The 18,047-nt window shown below is 45.9% G+C and overlaps 2 protein-coding genes across 3 annotated transcripts in view; one reads left to right on the top strand and one right to left on the bottom strand.

Moving 5' to 3' along the window:
- The first annotated feature begins 359 nt into the window (after positions 1-359).
- Positions 360-18,047, top strand: part of BMP2 (bone morphogenetic protein 2) — a 237,776-nt gene continuing 220,088 nt past the window's right edge. For both annotated transcript variants that reach the window (XM_090134876.1, XM_090134874.1), the window contains exon 1: positions 360-1,138. The gene's annotated coding sequence lies outside the window, so the exon portion shown is untranslated. The remainder of the gene's footprint in view (positions 1,139-18,047) is intronic.
- LRRN4 (leucine rich repeat neuronal 4) lies at positions 1,275-15,332 on the bottom strand. The gene is made up of 5 exons (XM_031597780.2): positions 13,890-15,332; positions 11,875-12,597; positions 10,182-10,383; positions 8,601-8,735; positions 1,275-7,522 (listed from the first exon to the last, which is right to left on the bottom strand). Exons 1-5 carry the CDS (start codon positions 13,933-13,935, stop codon positions 6,190-6,192), a joined length of 2,439 nt encoding a protein of 812 aa, XP_031453640.2. The 5' UTR covers positions 13,936-15,332; the 3' UTR covers positions 1,275-6,189.

Genomic DNA, 18,047 nt, shown 5'->3' with positions numbered 1-18,047 from the left:
CAGCAGAACACCAGTCTTGCTCTAAGGGGTTATTCCCTGAATATATTAAAATAAATAAATAAAAGCTGCTTTTTATTATCTTGCTTGATTATGTTTGAAAGAGGTTGAAATAGCTCTTGATATGCTGCCCTGCTTCAGAATAAACTACGTCCTTTGGACAGCTGATAAAAAGTACCAGGAGTTTAAACATTGTTTTCTTTAATGAATGTTTGTTTCTGTGGACACGAAGCGTGTTCTCACCTGTGATAAATATCTCTGTATTTCACAGGTAAAGCGTGAACCAGATCCTTCTTGGCAAGCAAGATTGAGCCCTCAGAGGCGTCCTCATTTCTACTTCCAGATGCATTTTTTTTGGAGATGACTGTGAAGGAGCACCTCTGTGCCAGTGCAGTGCTTGCTGAGCAAGTGTGGTTTGAGTTTTGCATCCTGTGCAGAAGAGGCTGATCAAGGCAGCAGCACGACGTGGACTCCCTGCCTTCAGTTGCAGTGATTCCAGGGGCAGCTTTCCAAAGCAGGCTGCCCTTTGTAGTAGAGTGGTGCAGGGCAACGTACCTTGTCCTGCTGCTCTGCTGGGCTTCCTCACTCTCCTGCTTGTGCCAGCACAAGGGCTCTGAGGAACTGCTGCTCAAAATGGCATCTGTTGCACTGAAAACGATGTGGTCTCTCAGTTCCTGTGCAGCACGCAAAGCTGTGTGGTGTCTGAGCCTCAAAGAGAACGGCTTTTCTTCTGAGTGGAGGCCTTTTCAGGGATCATCTCTCTTTTTTCAGAGAGTTTCTTCTGTGTAAATGACTCTGTGAGACTTGGTGACTGATTCTGAAATACTGAGCGAGGAGAGGAAACAGCACGCACCTCTGCTGCAATGCCCAGGGGATGCACCCACACACACTGCTGGTTGTTCTGGCCTTCCTTTGTTTGAACTTGGACCTCTAGAAAGAACAAAAGCCTTGCCAAGTGAGTGGAAAAGGATCTTAGGAACGCATGCAACGTTTTTGTTTTTTTCTCAGAGAGAAAAGCCAGGGAAAAAATTGAAACAAGCTTTTGGGAAAGCATGTTTAGTGCTCAGTGTGCTTCCCCCAGGTGATCGTCCTTTCATGAGAGGGATGGGATAAACAGTACAGCAAGTTGAGCTGCTACATGGTAAGTGGATTTACTACTGATCACTTTTTGGTAGCCAGTTGGCTTTTGTTAGCCTTTAAGATTCTTTCAGAGATGTATGGGTGTACCTTTGTCATACATCCAAAAGTTTGTTTTAGCATTTGGAGCTACAAAGCAGGATTGGACCGAAACAGGAATTTGGGGAGAAACAACCAGGCGGAGCAGAGCTGGGAGAACAGCAGCTGTCTGACTCCACCCGCAGATGGAAAAGTTGGTGTTTTGCTCTCCTTGCTGCCCTGGCCCCAGCCAGCACTGGGGGAGGTCACTCAGCTGCTTGTGTCCATCCGCAGCACTGAAATCAAAAGGAAACGTCCAAGCTGGTTACTGCTCCTGTTTACAGGAATGACAGCTCTGCTTTTGGGAGCTGGGGAGTGGGGATGGTACTGAGTAATGTTTTTCTGCAATTGTATGTACTTGGATTGTGTAGAAGTTATAAAATAAGCTTCAAGAAAACATTCAACCTTGCTTTTTAGGGTTTACTTTTGAAATCGGTAGGTGCAGCTACAATTAAACTTTTAGAATGGATCTTGTAGTGATTTACGTTTTCTGGAAGTATTTAGTAATTTGAAACGATAGCAATATCAGTGTTTTTCAAAGAAATGCTTTGTAAATGTTGTGGCTTGCTCAAGTGAGTTTTGAACAGTTGACATTTTATCTGCTCTTGCGGTGCAGCAGTTACTGAAAACACATATACTGGGAATATGGGGCAAACTGCTTGTACACAGGTTGGAATTTTTTGCAGTACAGCAGAATAAAGCCATTAGCTTCCCTAACTTGAAAATGATTTCAGGCTGTAGGATTATGATATGAAGACAGAGAGAAGGCCTGTGAAAAGGCACAAGAGGCTGGAGTGAGAACTGGCTGGAGGAGTTGGTTGTGATAAACCTGGATCTTGTGCTGGATAAGATGTGAGGGACTGAGGTTGAAGAGAAATTATGAGGTAGCACCTGGCTTAAAGGAGAGCAGTTTGCATAGGCAGCAGAGCACTGTTGTGTGTTGGTGGGGAATGAGGCTTCTGTAGTCTGAAAACCGAGCCTGCTTTACCTGGCTCTGCAAGATGCTGCTGCTTTTATCAGCCTCATCGTGGCTGTGACCTATGTGATGGAAGGCTTTTCCATCACATGTACCCCCCTGTATTTGTGAGGCTTTGAGTACTTGTCTTGGTTCTGCTTGCAGTTTACATTTCTGCTCAGCCCGTTACTGCAGAATCATGGGGTTGGAAGGGACCTCTGGAGATCATGCAGCCCAACCTTGTGCTAAAGCTAGGTAGTTTGTAACCTAGAGTAGGTTGTGCAGGAAAGTGTGCTGGTTTTTTTCTGCTTTTTGTAATGAGAGGAGAAATAGTGAGGTTACAACAGATACAGAAATATACAGGTAAAGCAGGGTAGATGTGGTATTGCAAAAGAGGAAGCTAGAGAGGAAATTTTTCCTTGTTTTACATATATACATCATTATAATAATGCTAGCTATGCAAAAAATGCTAGCTTGTACAAAAAATGAAGAGTATATCATGTGCTGCAACATCAACTCTATCAATATGTTTTTAATCTGTGACCTTCAGGTCTTTGATAATGCAAATCAGAAGATCCAATTCATTAGGACTATCTGGTGTAGCTCCACCAACACAATATGACAACATCTTTATTTCAGGTTGTTACTAGTAAAGCTGATGATAAGCAAGGTCAGGTTTGCATGGGGAAATAATGGCCTTTACTACAACATGTAATATAGAACTTCATCACAAGGAGTCTATTTAAATAATATTGTCTCTCTGAACAACTGTATCTTCCTGGTTTGTAAGGAATTAAGACAAACTGGGCTCAGTGAGCACTGTAAGATTCCAATTCTTCTGTCCTGTACTTTTGCATCCTACTTCCTTTAACAGAGATCTCCCTTGGATGATCATAACTAGTGGCTTTGGGTCTTTAAACAAGTCCAAGATACTTTTTCAGAAATTCTTAGGAGGAAGTGGTTAGTTTCCCTGAAGGGAAAGGAATCTGAATTACCAGTGATATACAATAACTTTTGCAAGTGGTACGGATGGGTTTTAGAAGAACCTCTATTACTGTACGATTCACATATTTCTCCTGTAAACTTAGTTTGCTCTTTGCAACATATTTTCCTAGAAGGGTGCAGAGGGGAAGAGTTTAAGCATTTTGTTTGTTGCGAGAGGTCTTGAAGTGTTGTGCAAATCTTTGATGCTTTGGTTGCTGAAACCAATGAAGCTCTCGCTGCTGTCTGCAAAACATTCCAGAGGAAGGTGGGTATTTTTTGGCAGCAGGTGGGAGAGGCCTTGGGTGTGTGCCTGCCTCTGTGCCCCTGTGGGGTCAGGGAGCAGGAATTGAGGGGTGTGCAGGTCTGCAGCCAGGACTTTCTGGCACAAGGGCATCTCCTACCCGAGTGCTGTGTGCTGGAAAAAACTGGTCAGGCCCAAAGGACAGTTTTTGTGTTAGATGTTGCCTTTTCAGGGCTACGAAAACAAAAGGAGAAGGTGAAAAAGTAGCCTGCTAAGTGTCTAGGTATGAGAAGTAATCAATCTTCTGGGAAAGCCATAGGGTATGTTTACACTGATGTGCTTAGATGGAAGATGATAGCTTGGGCTTCTCTGAACTCTGGGTGTGATTTGCTCTCTGAGGGGTTTCAGGAGGGCTATATAATGAACACTGACTCGGTCCTTGTGCACAGCTTAGGGTAGCATCTGCAATGAGAAATGGCTGCTGTGCTCAGTTATGACAACATGTAAAGCTTGCAGGTGCTCTCATGTCTCAGCACAAGGCTGCTGTGAGTGGCCAGGGTGGATGTCAGTGCCAGCCCTTCTGCCTGCTGTGGCTAAAGGCTGTTTTGCTTTTGGATGGCTGCAGGTTGGCGTGTCCCCTGGTCACTGACCCTCAACAAGGTCAAATTTTGCTGCCTGGAGACCTTCCACTGTTGAACTTTGCCATAGGTGTTGCAGTAATTTTTGATTTGTAATGTGGGAAAGGATAGTTAAGTTGCATCCTCTCAATCTCATTTTATGCATCGTGTTCCTTTGGGCTTACGCATAGTTGAAGTGGAACAACCGATTTTTGTTTCCAGTTACAGTATTTTTTCTGTTCTTCCCCTCCACAACTATCTTCAAGAATACATGTGTGGCTATTCACAAATCTCTCACTTTGTTCCAGTTTGTTTCTGGTAATACCAAAGACCCCCAGTGAAAGTCTTTTCAAGTGGTATTTTATGTGCACAGGGGAGTATGTGATCTCTGCCCCAGTGTGGGGTAATGTGAATCAAAGGCGGAAGGCTCTCGCTCATTTCAAATGAAGAATCATCTGCTCCTATTTACTAGACCTTCCAGAAAACACAGGAAAAATCAGGCCTGAAATAAATATGAGAAACTACGTCAAAAAGTCTGAACTACCAGAATGGGAAAGCAGTTGAGGTTTTCCCAAGTGATGCCAGCCTGGTTTCTTCATCTGCACTTCCCCTCTGTTTTGAGTCACGAAGCTCAGCAGCTCAGGACGGATGCAGGGAGCAGCTGTCCAAAGCTGCTGTCATCTCCAGTGCTGGCATAGGGGGAAGAGTAAATTTGCATGGAAGTGTTGCAGGCCTTCAGGGGTGAGGAAGCTGCGGCCTGTTTCATGTGGCACATACAAAATGAACATTCTCTTGACATCAGACAGCACGGATTTATCTTAATGAATTGTTCTGTAACTGTATACGTGAAGGTTCCAAAATAATGAAATATTGGTGTTCACTCTTCTGGCTAAACACTGTAGACGGTAAACACAACTCAGAGATCTGTCTTTAACAAAGAACCAGTCTGTAGCTTTTATTTCCATTAATACAAGGAACATTAAAAAAATATGGAGAGAAAAGAGACTCTTGCAGCATATAGCACTCTTCATTCTCTGAGCCTGGGGGGATTTGATATGCTGTATCTATACAACAGCAGAAACATACCTTGCTCTCTGAACAGTGGTCGTTAGAGGGAAATGTTTGACATTTGTAGGGCAAATGCTGCCTCTTATTAAAAGAAACTTCTAATGAAAAGATCTCTCTAAGCTGTTGGAGAAAGGGAATTGTCAGCATCTGTTGTTATTAGTGTAGCAGAAATGAGTACCCTGAAGTACATGTGAAAAATGTCTGCATAAATCTCTGCTGTTGCTAGTGTACAGGATTTCAGTTTTTCAAGTCTCAGCAACATATGCATTCAATTCTTTCTTTGCTTGGCTCTGTGCCTCTGTATGAGGTAAGTCATCAGCCTGCTCAATCTGCAGATGGAACTGAGCAGTAATCTCTTGTTTAAAGTTAATTGTAAAAAGTAAAGTAAAACGCTGATGTGCTCCCTCCCACCCTTTCTGTGAGGAACTGTATTCCAAACTCCACACTGCCTGTGGTTGCTATTGTGGTAGCACTCGGAAGCTTCAGTTGCAGAAGATGTCACACAAAGTCAGAACAAGACAATTGTCCTGGCTGTGATGATCCCGCAGTGTCTTGCTCTTCCTTTTGGCAGTTCGCCTTCGTGTTTCTTTTTCCTGACCAGAAGTAGAGCTGAGCAGTTTTGGTCACCAGAGTTATTTACTGGAGTTGGATGCACATAGCACCCTGCCACTGAGCCCAAGGAGGTCTGTCTCATGCTCTGTCCAGTAATGCTTTTTTGAAAATGAAAACTCAGCCTCACTCATGTGAGTAAAAGCAGTATGTGTTGTGCTTGGTGAAATGCATTCTAGATTCTCGCTCTGCATGGACTGTATTGACTGAAAGCTGACAAGGATCCATCTCACGGTGTGAAATCTATATTAGTATATTTGTAGGTGAGCATAAAGCTAATTCTCAAGGTTAATGTCCACACTTAGCATGTGAACAAGAACCAAAGGCATTTTTTTTTGTTTGGATGCCTCTTTAAAATTTTTTTTTTCTTCTCTAGAAACACAGTGGCAATGATGTCAGATATCTCCTTTTTTTTTTTTTTGCTGAAGGACTTTTTGATAAAGGAAAACACACCAAAGTGATAGAGATAGCGACCTTGGAATGTGCAGAACAACCACCTAGCGCTAATCTGTAGTCTGTAACTTTAATGGGTAATCAAATGCTGGGTTCTTGTAGGAGACTAGATGCGTACCGTACTGCTCGCTGTGAGGCTTTTTACGTGCCTTGCACAGACAGATGGACAAAATAATTGTGGAAATGAGAAAGAGTCCACTTGCTGCAGACAGAGCAGCAAAGACAGACTTGTAACTGGGCTTTGTTCTGAACCTGGCGCACGAATTGCCTGCAGTTCCCTGGTTTACTGTGCGGCTTAACCCTGCGCTGTTGGAAGCAGTCACACAAATCTGGTAAGTGGTGTATGGTGAGAGGTTATACAGAGTGTACTGCCTCGCTGTGGAGTAAATGTTCTCCAGGACAAGCTGTCCCTCCTCATCGCCTTGGTCACGGAGCATCAGCTGATAGGTACGAACAACGGAGTTTGGAGCGCACCAGTGTATCTGAGCAGAGCTGTCCGTGACTTCAGACACCTCTTTGAGCCTCGGTGGGTCTGGAATTTCATTTTCTGTTGACATGCCGGGACATAAGCATGGGGACGCTCTCTGAAGTTCGCTGCACGGCTTCTGAAGGTGTCTGCAAGGGTTGTAGTCACAGGAGGTGTACACTTGTTGCACAGGGGGTTCCGTTGTCTCCTCGCTGTATTCATAGTCATCTACGTAGTGGATCCGTGGTCGGGTGGGCGTGGATGCTGACTGAGTGCTGGTCTTTGTTTGGCTGGAGTTTGGCTGCCGTAGATTTGTTTGTGGTGTCCTTTCCACAGCAAAGGAGTGATTGTAATGGGGAATGGCATCTAGTTTTCCTGTTGCTGGAGTAGAATGCTTGCTAGTGGGCTGGCTGAATAGGCGTTCCTGGGGAAATGCCATGTGAGTTTTTCTGAGCTCTCCCTGGAGCTGCTTCAGTGTTTCAGTTTGACTCACAGAGCCATAATCCGTGGTCTGGCTGTAGAGCTCTCTGAGAAAACCGGGGGAGGTGGTTAGAGATGCAAGGAAAGGGGGATGGCTCATGGATTCGGAAACTGCCTCGTCCTCAGGGGAGGAACTGTTGGCTTTTGTGAGCATCAGCTCAGCTGGGTTGGCTGCAGTTGTGCTCATTACACTGGCTTCCTCATTCAGACGAATGTAAGCGTCTTTGGTTAGCGGAGCAGAGTCTGCTGTCATTGCTGCAGTCGTGGTGTAGTAGCTGGCAAGGCTGAAAGCATCTCCTTGGCTGGAGGGTGTGTTTGAATCCGGCAGTGAGATATCCTTCTCAGCCTGGCATTTATTGTAGAGATCTTGCAGTGAAAAAGAAACTGAAGGCCTGTCCCCATTTTCTTGGGATGTGGTGCAAAAAGTGTCCAAAACCCTGCAGAGAGGACAAGTCAGAACAGACCAGTTCCACAAGAGCATTACAGGCTCCTGTGAGACTTTTTATCCCAAACCATTCTTCATATTAAAGAGGCGAGGCCTGGACTAGAGTTAGGTTGTTTTAATGATAGTCCTGTGCTAAATAGATGACTTTCCACAGCACTTGTGAACATAGCTGACTAGCTCTTGGCTTTTGTAAGGTGCCTGAGACAAAGCATCCTTTGGTACTCTGTGGGCCTTGGCAAGAGTGTCTGGGTTCAAGGCAGCCTGTGTTAAAGATTCAGACTTAATTGCTGCACTTAAGAAGGAAACACATACAGAGAGTTGTAAAGGGGTCCCCAGGATCCTTAAACTTGGCTGTCTCAGACTGCCAGAGCCATGCTAAAGCACATCCAGCATTTAAGTGACTGAGCTCAGTTTCTTTCTTTACTCAGTCCCTGCAGGCTTTTTTAAAGAATGCAAATGCTAAGTCCTTCCTGAAGAGAGGCAATCTGATTTTAACAGTATACTTCCCTGCTTTCTTAGTTGTGGGTGGTGAAATCTTGGTGGCCCCTCCAAAGGAAGACAGATCATGCATATGCAAAGTACTTCTGTAAAACTCTTGGGAAGCATGAAAACAATTGAAGATAAATGGTACTTTTTTGCAAGTTTGTTCACTGCCTCTGGCTTTGGGAATGCCAGAGCAAGGAGGAAACTGTGATTGAAAGTACTTGTAAAGTCTTCCAGCCATGCTCCCAGTGCTTGCCCATCAAAGCCACCTAGCTAGCTCATTTTTTATCTCCAGCAAATAGAGAAATGTGAACCAAGAGGGAAAATGAACTATTCTCAGAATCCACAGCTAATATTACTTCATGCTTTTCTATGTATGCCTACTCTATTTGTCTACTTCCAAATGTAATTCAGCCATAGCTTCTCCCTAAAAAAAGACTTTATTTTACATTTCTACCTCTTGTGGAAATGAGGAACATTCAAGGAATGTGAGTAACTTGTAAGGTAGTGACTGTTTGGTCTTCAAATAACTTGCATATTTAAGTTGTGTATAAAGAGGATTACTTCATCTCCTCGAACACACTTACTTTTGCAGCACAATCTTGGGCGTGGAGAGCAGCCAGGAGAGCCTACAGTCACATAGCAGAGGATTTCCATGCAAGTTGATGATGATACTGTCTGAAGAATTGGTATTCCAAGAATTAAAGGAACTCAGGTTACAGCTAAAAAGATGACAAATAAAGTAATCAGTTAGTGCTGAGCTCACCTTTGAAGAATTGGAGCAGGCTTTAGTATCCCATCCCGTGTAAGATACAATGCAAAATTGCCAGTTGCCTTGGAAGTACCATATTACCAACACTCCCATTCTGCATCTGAAAGTCCAGGTTGATATCTGCCCATCTCTCTAAATTGCACAATGTGGCTGCTGTCTGCTAGCATATAGCTGAAGTGCTGTAAGTGGATAGCACCCTTAGAGATTGCAGCTGGAAAGGAGAAGGTTATCTCTGCCATCATGCATTCACCTGCACTTTTATGTTATGTCATTTCTCTGGCTTCTTTCTCAGTGTGCTTCTAGTGGCTTGACTTCTTTTATGCCAGTCGTCCCTTCATGTCACCTCTCTTAGATCATATCCTTCATCTACTAAATCAAATAACTGATCTAGGAAGACCTTGCTTGCCTTTACTGTTAAACTGCCCTAGCCACAGAAAAAGTGCTCAACCTGAGTGCTCAGAAGGTGCTGTCTTTTCTCTGCGACTTTGTTATTCCTTTCTTCTCTTTGAGTTTGGGTCCTGATTTTTAGCACTTAGAAATGATATTTCTGCGTATGTTGTAAAATGTTGTGTAAATTCAGTGTGGCAGTCTAGTGGGGGGTTTATTTTATATTTTGCTTGAAGAGGTCTATTTGTCTTTCTGAAACTGGCACCTTGAGCACAGCCACTGCTGTAGTGATTGCTTATAATCTGGGCCAGTAATATGAAAGTCTTCTAAGGTGTTCTCCAAATGTTTTCCCTTGTGTTGACTCTTCTGTGTGCAGTTTACCTACCCCCCCATCTTGATAGATCACCTTTGGATTTTTGTTTCCCGTGGTGTTTCAACAGGTGTGTGGCACAATGAGTAAGCCACTCCAATGTATTATTCCTGAGTTCTAAACCATTACTTTTACTAATGCTGAATGAGGGATTTTTATTCTTTTGCACTGAAAGAAGCAGAAGGAATTTTTGATTGCTTCCAAGGTGCAGATTTTAGGAAACTATTAGCTTTCACCCTTTGTAAAGCAATGTAGACTTTAGAAGCATGATCAGCTATCAAAAGCAGGCTTCAGAGCATCTGTGCTGATCTCATCAATGCTGGGTGAAGCCTGCTAGTGGAGTGGCAGCAGGATGGATGTTATGTCAGACAAATGGTAACTGTGCTATTGCTCTTAAGTCTCACACCAGCTTTTTGGGCTTTATCAGTTCTCCTGCTGTATTAGTCCTGCTGCTACAGCACAGGCTTCATGTGGTGTACCTGGGTGCATATACTGTTTCTCCACGACACACAAACCCATAACTCTTCTCCACATATGTGATGACAAACAACCTTTGCATAAAAGTCAGCTCCTCGCACAGTTGTTCTGGGAGACAAAGGCAATGACTGATGAAGAACAACAGAAAAGAAAACAACTCACTTCTGAAAGGAGAGATGGCTTAGGTTGGGTGTGCTTTCAAACATCTCTGTCCTCACAAAACCCAGAGAGTGGGAGTCACGGCAGTTCAGCTCTCTGAGACGAGGCATAGACCTGAAGTCAGTATCAAGACTTCGTAATTTTGGCATCTTGGTCAGGTGAAGAAATCCAAGATTGGGTAAGTCTCTGGTCCACTCAACTTGAACTGAAGCAGAAAAGAGATTTTTACTTGTTGCATAAATATTGCATTGCTGTGGATTTCTGCCTAGGAAAAAAGAAGCAGACTGAACTGTTGGCCCAATGACAGATGTTAGTGAGATTTTGCCAAGCAGCACATGGAAAAGATGGAACCCTCTCTTTGTGAAGCACATGGATTTATTAGTAACTTAGCTAGGGAACTACCAGATAAAAGTTCTAAATTCATAGTGATGGAAAATCTCTCTGTGGTTTTCTGCAGCTATTCCCTGTGGGAAAGGAATATAAACAAAAATCTGTGCGCAGGCATATAAACACTGGAGCAATTATTTTTATACTGTTACAGATCTGACCATGCCATTGTGGGGCAGAAGAGAAGAAGGGAACATAGAGAGAAAGGTAATAAAGGCAACCAGAGAGATGGAACGGTTTTCCTATTAGGTGAGGTTAAATGGATTCTCAGAGAAGTGATGGCTGGAGGGCAATGAGAGAGATCTACAAAGTCCTGAGTGGTGTGAGAAAGGCAAATAACATCCCATTTCTCCTAGCACAGGAAGGAGCTGAGACATGAAGCCATGGAGGAACTTATACCAAAGTGCTTTTCCATCCCAGGACTGAATCATGTAACTCACTACAAAAGGTATTAGAAATTTAGCGGTATATCTGGTCAGTGCTTGGTGAGGTGACCTAGGGAAGTCTCCACTGCTGCCTGCTGGAACTGGGGCCAGTACAGAAGAAGTGCTGTCTTCTTCTCGCTCCCTGCCCTAGGGTAGAGCTATTGCTGCCCTGTTCTGGGGGAAATCACTGCTGTGACTCCATGCTGTGCATCTTGTACCAGTGCTGACCAATAGTGCATGGTGGCACCTCAGTGAGAGCCCCTGTGAGAGTAGGATTGTTTTAGATGAATAAAACTCCTATGAAGCGAGACGGAAATGCGTAGTGTGGCTGTGTAGCGAGGCCAGGGAAGCAGTGGCCTGGTATGTGGGAGAACTGGGGCCAGGCCTTGGCTCTGCCCCAGCTGGGCAAAGCATTCAGCACCTCAGTTACAAGTAAGCTGACAGAGGAGATGTACAAAAGGAAAAGTTGTGCTGCCAGTTGCTCCAGGCTGGGAAGTCTCACTGTGCAGAAGTGTTGGGCTGGTTTTAGCTGCCATGCTCTCTGTGTTACTTCAGTGCAGCAGTGTAAAGCAGGGTATAAGTGTGGGGATAGACAATGAAAGATTTTGGCCATTTGTCCTGAAAGAGAAATGAATTTCCTTCTGTGCTTTCCAGAGCTAATCCTGGGGCTGGCAGTGGCATGCTGCGGGATTAGGAGGGAGGCAGGGTGCTGCAATGAGATGGGCAGTTCTGCTTGGTCCTGTCCTCTCTGCCCTCTCTCAGGGAATCTGCTCTGTGCTAGGGCCTCTCCAGGGTTATGTGACACTGGAGAATGCCTCACACACTCACACTGGCTATGGATAAGGTCAGGCCCCCTCTTTACTATGAGAAATCTGTAAACTTACTTCTCTCGAGAAAGGTCCCGCTCAGATCAAGCACACTGATGGTGTTCTCAGGCTTGTGCAGAGCATCACCAGGGGAGAGACTGATGGCAAAAGCAGACTCCTGAATTCCCCTGCTGCCTTCCTGCCCAAGCAGAGTTCTGGAGAGATTCAGGAACTGTAGCTGGGGGTAACAGGAAAAAGCCAATGGCTGGATTTCAATCAGTGGATTTCCAGCCAAGGACAGCCACCTCAGGTTAGGCATTGAAGAGGTGTGGCATGGTGGCACAGACGACAGCTTGTTAAAGCTTAAGTCCAGTAAATGAAGACTGCTGAAGGTTTCTGACCCCCACCTGACTGCCTGGAGAAGGTTCTGCCTCAGTATGAGGACGCGCAGCTGCGGGAGGTTTGCTATTTCTGTGCCATTCACCTCTTCTAAGAAGTTGTTGCTGAGATCCAAGGTCTGCAGGGCCTCTGGGAGGCAGATGGGGAAAGCCGTCAGGCTGCTGTTGGTCAGCTGCAGGGTGATCCATGTCCTGTTCTTCCAATCCTCACAGGACATGCTGGTGAGATTAACGTTCTCCCAACGGTCTCCCTGAGCCAGCTGGAAAATGGTGGTGACATCCCTGGATGCTGCAGGCTCTGCTCTGCTCACTGGGCCTGATGTTGTGTTCCTTGCCAGCAGACAAAGGATGACCAAGAGGGAGAACATCTTCCTGCTGGATGGCTTATGGTTAGTTGCAAGATCTGTTTCATTTTTGTTTCAGGGAAAGGAAAACATAACGTCAGCATTACAGACCAAATTAAAATACTTCCAGGTAACTACGAGCTATTTAAAAGTGAAACACTTATAATTGTTTTCCTGTTGCATCCAGACAGTGTAAGGGATAATTAATGTCTCTTCTATAATTAAGCCTAAACAAAAAGAAGCCCCCTGGGACAGAAGGGGCTACAGTTTTTGCCTACAGTTTTTCATGCAGAAAGCAACCAAGCAGTATCGCACATCGGAGCAGCAGCTGCATGGGAAGTGAGCTAATTGACTGGTCGACATTGCAGCAATATGTGTTGGTACAGCACAACCTGCAGGAGAGGGATACTGCCATGTTATATGACTTTCCTTTTGTACCTGGTTGTGCACTGCAGCAGGACAACCCCACAGAGTGCAGTGTCTTTTCTGGGAAGACCTGCCTGCTGGGGAGGTAGCCAGGCAATGGGGCTGGGGGCAGGTGTGGCTGGGGCACTGCTGTGGGCGAGATGTTATGTGCTCTAGTTCCAGAGGCAAAGGGAGGTGCTGGTAGTGTAGCTGCTGACCCATGTTATTGTTCAAGTGGCCAGACCTGAGTGCATGCTGGATCAGGGCCCCAAAAGCTTGGGTTCTGAGATGCACTTTATTCAGCGTTATAGTTCCCTCTATGTTCCCTCCTTGTCCCACCCCAGCTGGGTTTGTGTGAGTATCACAGCCTCCGGTTCACTCGTCCCAGTCCTCTATGAGATGGGTGACATTTTTGATAGACAAACACTTTGAAAAATACACAACATCCATGAGACTCCTACCAAAGTTGACTGCATCACTCCTCTGAGAACTTCAAAAGCTCAGCAGGAACCTGAAGACCCCTTTGAAAAATACAAGTCCTAAGTGACTTGCCCAAAGCCGTGCAGGTAGTTCTGTGTCAGAGGAACGAATTAACCATAGCCCTGAACTAGTGTTACTTATTAACCTATTGTTTCGGGCTCTTTTTTCACCTTAATAGCTACTTGCTGTTCCCTGAGAGATGCCAGGTATTGGACAGAGCATCGTCTATTGCTCCCATCTCAGGTTTGAGGTGGGACCAGCCAGTGTGCTTTGGTCACCTGAGTCCTTTCCGGCGTCTGGAGCTGCACAAGAGTAGAGCAGCCTCAGGATCTCCCGGTCCCCGGGGCTGCTGGCTTCCCTGCTCCGTGGCACATGGCAGCGGGAGGATGGGAGCAGCGGGACGGCTGGATCCTGCTCTACATTCACCCGTAGCCCCCAGATCTAAACCGCGGCCGCTCGCACGTACCTGCCCGAGAGTCCCGATGCCTTGTGCCTCCCCTTTCGCGCAGCATGAGCTGCCGGGCTCTGTTTTATACACTCTGGTGACTCAGCCGAGGAGCGTGTAAGGTCTGTGTTCTGTTCCCGGCTTCCCCTGCTCGCGGCTCTGCCCACAAGCGCAGGCGACGTTCGTTCCAGGCTCGCTCCCCCTGCCTGGGGAGGGGGTGGCTCCGCAGCGTTCCCCCCTCGCAGGAGGGTGGGAGGGCTGCCGTTTCTCAGCGCCGCTCCCCGGGCAGGCCTGCTGCCTCCGTCTTCTGCTGAGCACGCGGGTAAAGGCAGTGGAGCAGTGCCTCCAGTCCCACCCATCGCATCTTCCTCGGGCGGAGGGAGCTTGGGAAGGGAGAGGAATTCTTCTGGATTTTTTTTTTTTGTGGACGGACTGTAAAGATGTGGAGCTCTGCTCCATCTGCTGACAGGGGTGTTGATAACTCTGCATACCAATAAGAGGCTTAAAGCATTTACATTTCTCTGTAAGACACTTGCACTTGGGAGTAACTCTCAGGACTGCTCTCCCAGGACAGATGGCATCTCTCAGAGCTGAGGAGGCTCCTGGGACGTGCCTCAGGAAAGCTCCCACCCACCTGCTGCTCCTGCAAAATCCCTTCAGCTGGGGGAGAGGCCCGCAGCATCACTCGGCAGTGTGACCAGCTCTCAGACCTGCTGTGTGGGGCTTCTCTTCTATGTGCTGCATCTGCTGTGGTGTGCAGCTGGGGAAGGTTCCCTTCCTGCTACTTTGCTCTTCCTTTGCTGGTGTAAGTAAGAGCAGTGATGTAAAGCTAAGGGACTGCTCTGAGCTAGGGCTATTGGCTGTCACAGTTGAAACCATCAGGTCAAGGGCCAAGATGAACAGCAGGAACTTGAAAGGAATGTATTAACAGAGGTGGTTCCAAAGCTAAAGCGAGAATGTGGCTGCTTAGTTGCTGCTATAAGACAGTTGTTAACATTTTCAGGGAGAACAGTAGTCAGTGCTTTTCATTTGTCAAGGTGACAAAGGAGATTGTGATGTAGAAGAGAGAACAGGCCTGCGAGCTTTGGTGCTAAAGTGCAGATAAAGGTCTTGCTTTCACAAAATCCTTGACTCTGCATGTATGCAGACCTTATCTTCCAACTATGTCATTCATTATCTGTGTGGGGAGAGGACCTTGAAAAACACCAGAACATCTCCGGATCAAGATACAGGCTTTGAGTAGGACTCTCTGGAGCCCTTGTGGTTCCTTTAGAGGCTGGGTGCAACGTACATGTTGTTCTGTGCGGAATGGCTGTCGGGCAAGACAAATAGTTTCCTAAATGAAGGGCTAATCCCATGGATTAACATTGGTGGAACAGATGTCAGGCCTGCGCTTTGGGGAGCACGCAGGCCAGGTGCTCTTAGGCCTACAGGTAGCTCTGGGGATCCGCCAGGTTCAAAGGGCAAATTGGAACAGGTTAAAAAGATTCTGAAGTATTTGCTACAGGAGTGATAGGAGCAAAGTCTGGTCTCAACCACACTAGAGGGAGCCCTGCCTTCTCTTTGCCTTTGCAGCTTCTTAGCCGTAAAGCTCCTTTTTGAGAAGCTGAGAAGCTTGATTCTGATTGACTATGAGAAGCTCTTATACAAAGTAGAACAGCCAAGGAAAATGAGCTTTTGTTACATTTCTTTTTCACATTTGTCTCTGGTTTTTGGATGCACAGTTTTGGGGCAGGCATTACATTTTTTCCCACTCTTAGCCAAGCTGCAAACTCTAATCATTTGGAATACTATTGCTATGGTATATCTCAGAGAGCTGCCCAGGTGTGGTGGAGCTTTCCTAAGGCAGACAGCAGCCTTCTCTCACCAGTTTCTTGGAAATAATCTGATGCAGCAGGTGGAGATTTCCTTTCTCCCTGTGTGTTACTTCGACCTGTTCTCAAGTTGCTCCTTATTCTGCTTTTCTGGGAGTTTTGGTGTCAATCTGAAGTAATGCTCGGTAAAGGCAGGTATTTTTGTTAGTTTCTTTTTCATGTGGATGATCTATGAGGCGCAAAGAGCTAAACCAGACGCCCCCTCCTTAGGGCTGATTCAGTGCTGCACAAAACCTCCTTGCCTGCAGGAATGCTAGGGATGGGCCTTGCATTCCTCAGTGACACAGCGATAAGCAGAGCCATGGGGAGAAAAGGAGAAGGTGAGAATGGTACCAGGCTGTTAAGTTTAAGAGATGAGTGTTTTTTACTGGCTTTGGTCCAAGTGATGGCTAAGAATGAAAATATCCTGAAAAATTTGGAGAATGGCTCTTAAAGCCGACAGAAGAAATACTTTATTGGTCACTCCACTAGCAAGCACTAGCACTAGCAAGACATTTTCCTACAGCCATTAGGGAGAGAGGATTATCTAGCCCAAGGTTTCAGAAAACTATGGGGCGTGTGTATTGTCTCTTACAGTAGTGCAGTCTGAAGGCAGCAGTGAAATGCCCTACGGAATCTTGTGGATAAGGACAGATAGCAGCCATCTGACATTGGTAGCATTTTACCCTGATCTGACATTAGTTTAATTAAGCATGACATAGAATATGGTCACACCCTTGGGCCAATGTATTAGTTTGCTAAAGGTTTTTGATTTAATGAAAATAACGTCCCTGTCTGGGACTTCATGTATTGCACAGACAGAAGATGCTTTATTTCTAGGGTAGATGCTTTCCCTGTAAAGTATTTCTCACGCAGTCCTAGGACTGTGCAGTTAGTAACTTTCTTACTATAGAGTGCTGCGTTGGTGGTACAAACAGCAAAAGCCAAGTTAAATCAGGCTATTGCGTGAGTAAGGGTGTGGTATCTGGTGTGCATGAAGGGAAAGGTCTGAGTCTGGCTATGACATGCTTGGTGCCAAGGGTGGGATGGAAGTTGAGCAGCTGGCCCTGAGCAGGGCTGTGTGCAGGCCCAGGCACAGCAGGCTGCTCAGCCTGGGGTTGCAAGGTACAGAGTGCCCTGTGCCCTGCGCAACCCCTGGGCTGCCTACAGCAGCTGCAGCCACTGCCCCATGCAGTACTGAAGGCAAATGGGTAAGAACAGATTGCTCTCTGTGTTCTTTTCCTCTCATCCAAGATCCTTGTAAGTTAGGTGGTACAAGAAGAAACAGTGATCTCAAAATCCATGGAGACAGGGCAGGGGCAAGGAAGCATGGCAGATGGTGGGGCTTACATGCCAGCCTGAATGAACTGACAAAGCTTCTGCTTGCATAGCAGCAGGAAGGCTTTCTGAGAAAGGCAGTGACACACCAGAGTGAGACGGAGGGAGGGGTGGTAAAGAACGGAAAGATTTGGTAGTTTCACTTCAGCCAAGGCATCCTTGACTGGAAGAACGCCTGTTAGCTAAGCACTGTAGGAGTCAAGTGCTGTGCCAGTGGGAACTGTGTTCAAAGTGTCTGGATTTTCATATTCAGATAATTTAAACAACAGGGGGCAATTACAGGTGTTCCATGCGATGGTTGTGTGACAAGCTCTGTGCTGAGCGGCAAGCACAGAGCTGTGCTTCCTGGTGATCAATGTGACAGAGCCTGCTGTCGCCAAATGCAGGGTTTCAGCACAGACATGGCCATGATCCTGACTGAAAGCCAGTAGCTGACATGGAGGCTGTCTGGCAGAGGGCACCTGTGGCACTGACATCTGTGTTCAGCTCTCCCATAGCTCCCTAGGGCAGGTTTTAAATCCTGCAAGTGTTTGGACTTGGATTATCTGTTACTATCTGTGGTTCTTAGACTCTGAGGAAAATACCTGGCTTGTGTCAAGCAAGTGAGAAACAAGTCAGTCCTCAGCTGAAGTAAAACTGGATGGTTCCTTTGCCCCTGTATAGAAAGTGCTGAGGAGAAAGGTCACAGTGGGCTGGGAAATAGGCTGTATCTGCTCACTCTTTAGCAAAATATAAAGTCACAGTTTGTTTAAATTGAGAGTGATTCTTCAACAGCCTTCTGGCAGGCACAGGAGAAAAGCACAGGATATGACAGAAGAATGAGGGCTGTCCAGCCTGTGACATTTGGAAATTATACAGTCATTTCTGCAACATCTTCTAGTGACATGGCAACACTTGTCTCTTCAATTTCTTTAGATACCTGAAACCAGTTTTGGTTTGTCCAGCAGTTTTATGAATCCTCCTAACTTTCTACATATTATAGGGCAGA

Source organism: Phasianus colchicus, chromosome 2 (genome assembly GCF_987193195.1).
Source record: "Phasianus colchicus chromosome 2, bPhaCol1.hap1.1, whole genome shotgun sequence".
NCBI lineage: Eukaryota > Metazoa > Chordata > Aves > Galliformes > Phasianidae > Phasianus > Phasianus colchicus.
This window is presented reverse-complemented; position numbering and strand designations above follow the sequence as displayed.

Excerpts from the sequence above, each read along its gene's own strand:
- LRRN4 (XM_031597780.2), bottom strand. The coding sequence starts at position 13,935 with ATGCTGCGCGAAAGGGGAGGCACAAGGCATCGGGACTCTCGGGCAG. Across the intron at positions 12,598-13,889 it reads GCATCGGGACTCTCGGGCAG|ATCTTGCAACTAACCATAAG; the intron begins GTACGTGCGAGC and ends AAAATGAAACAG. Across the intron at positions 7,523-8,600 it reads CCCAAGATTGTGCTGCAAAA|GGTTTTGGACACTTTTTGCA; the intron begins GTAAGTGTGTTC and ends TCCTCTCTGCAG.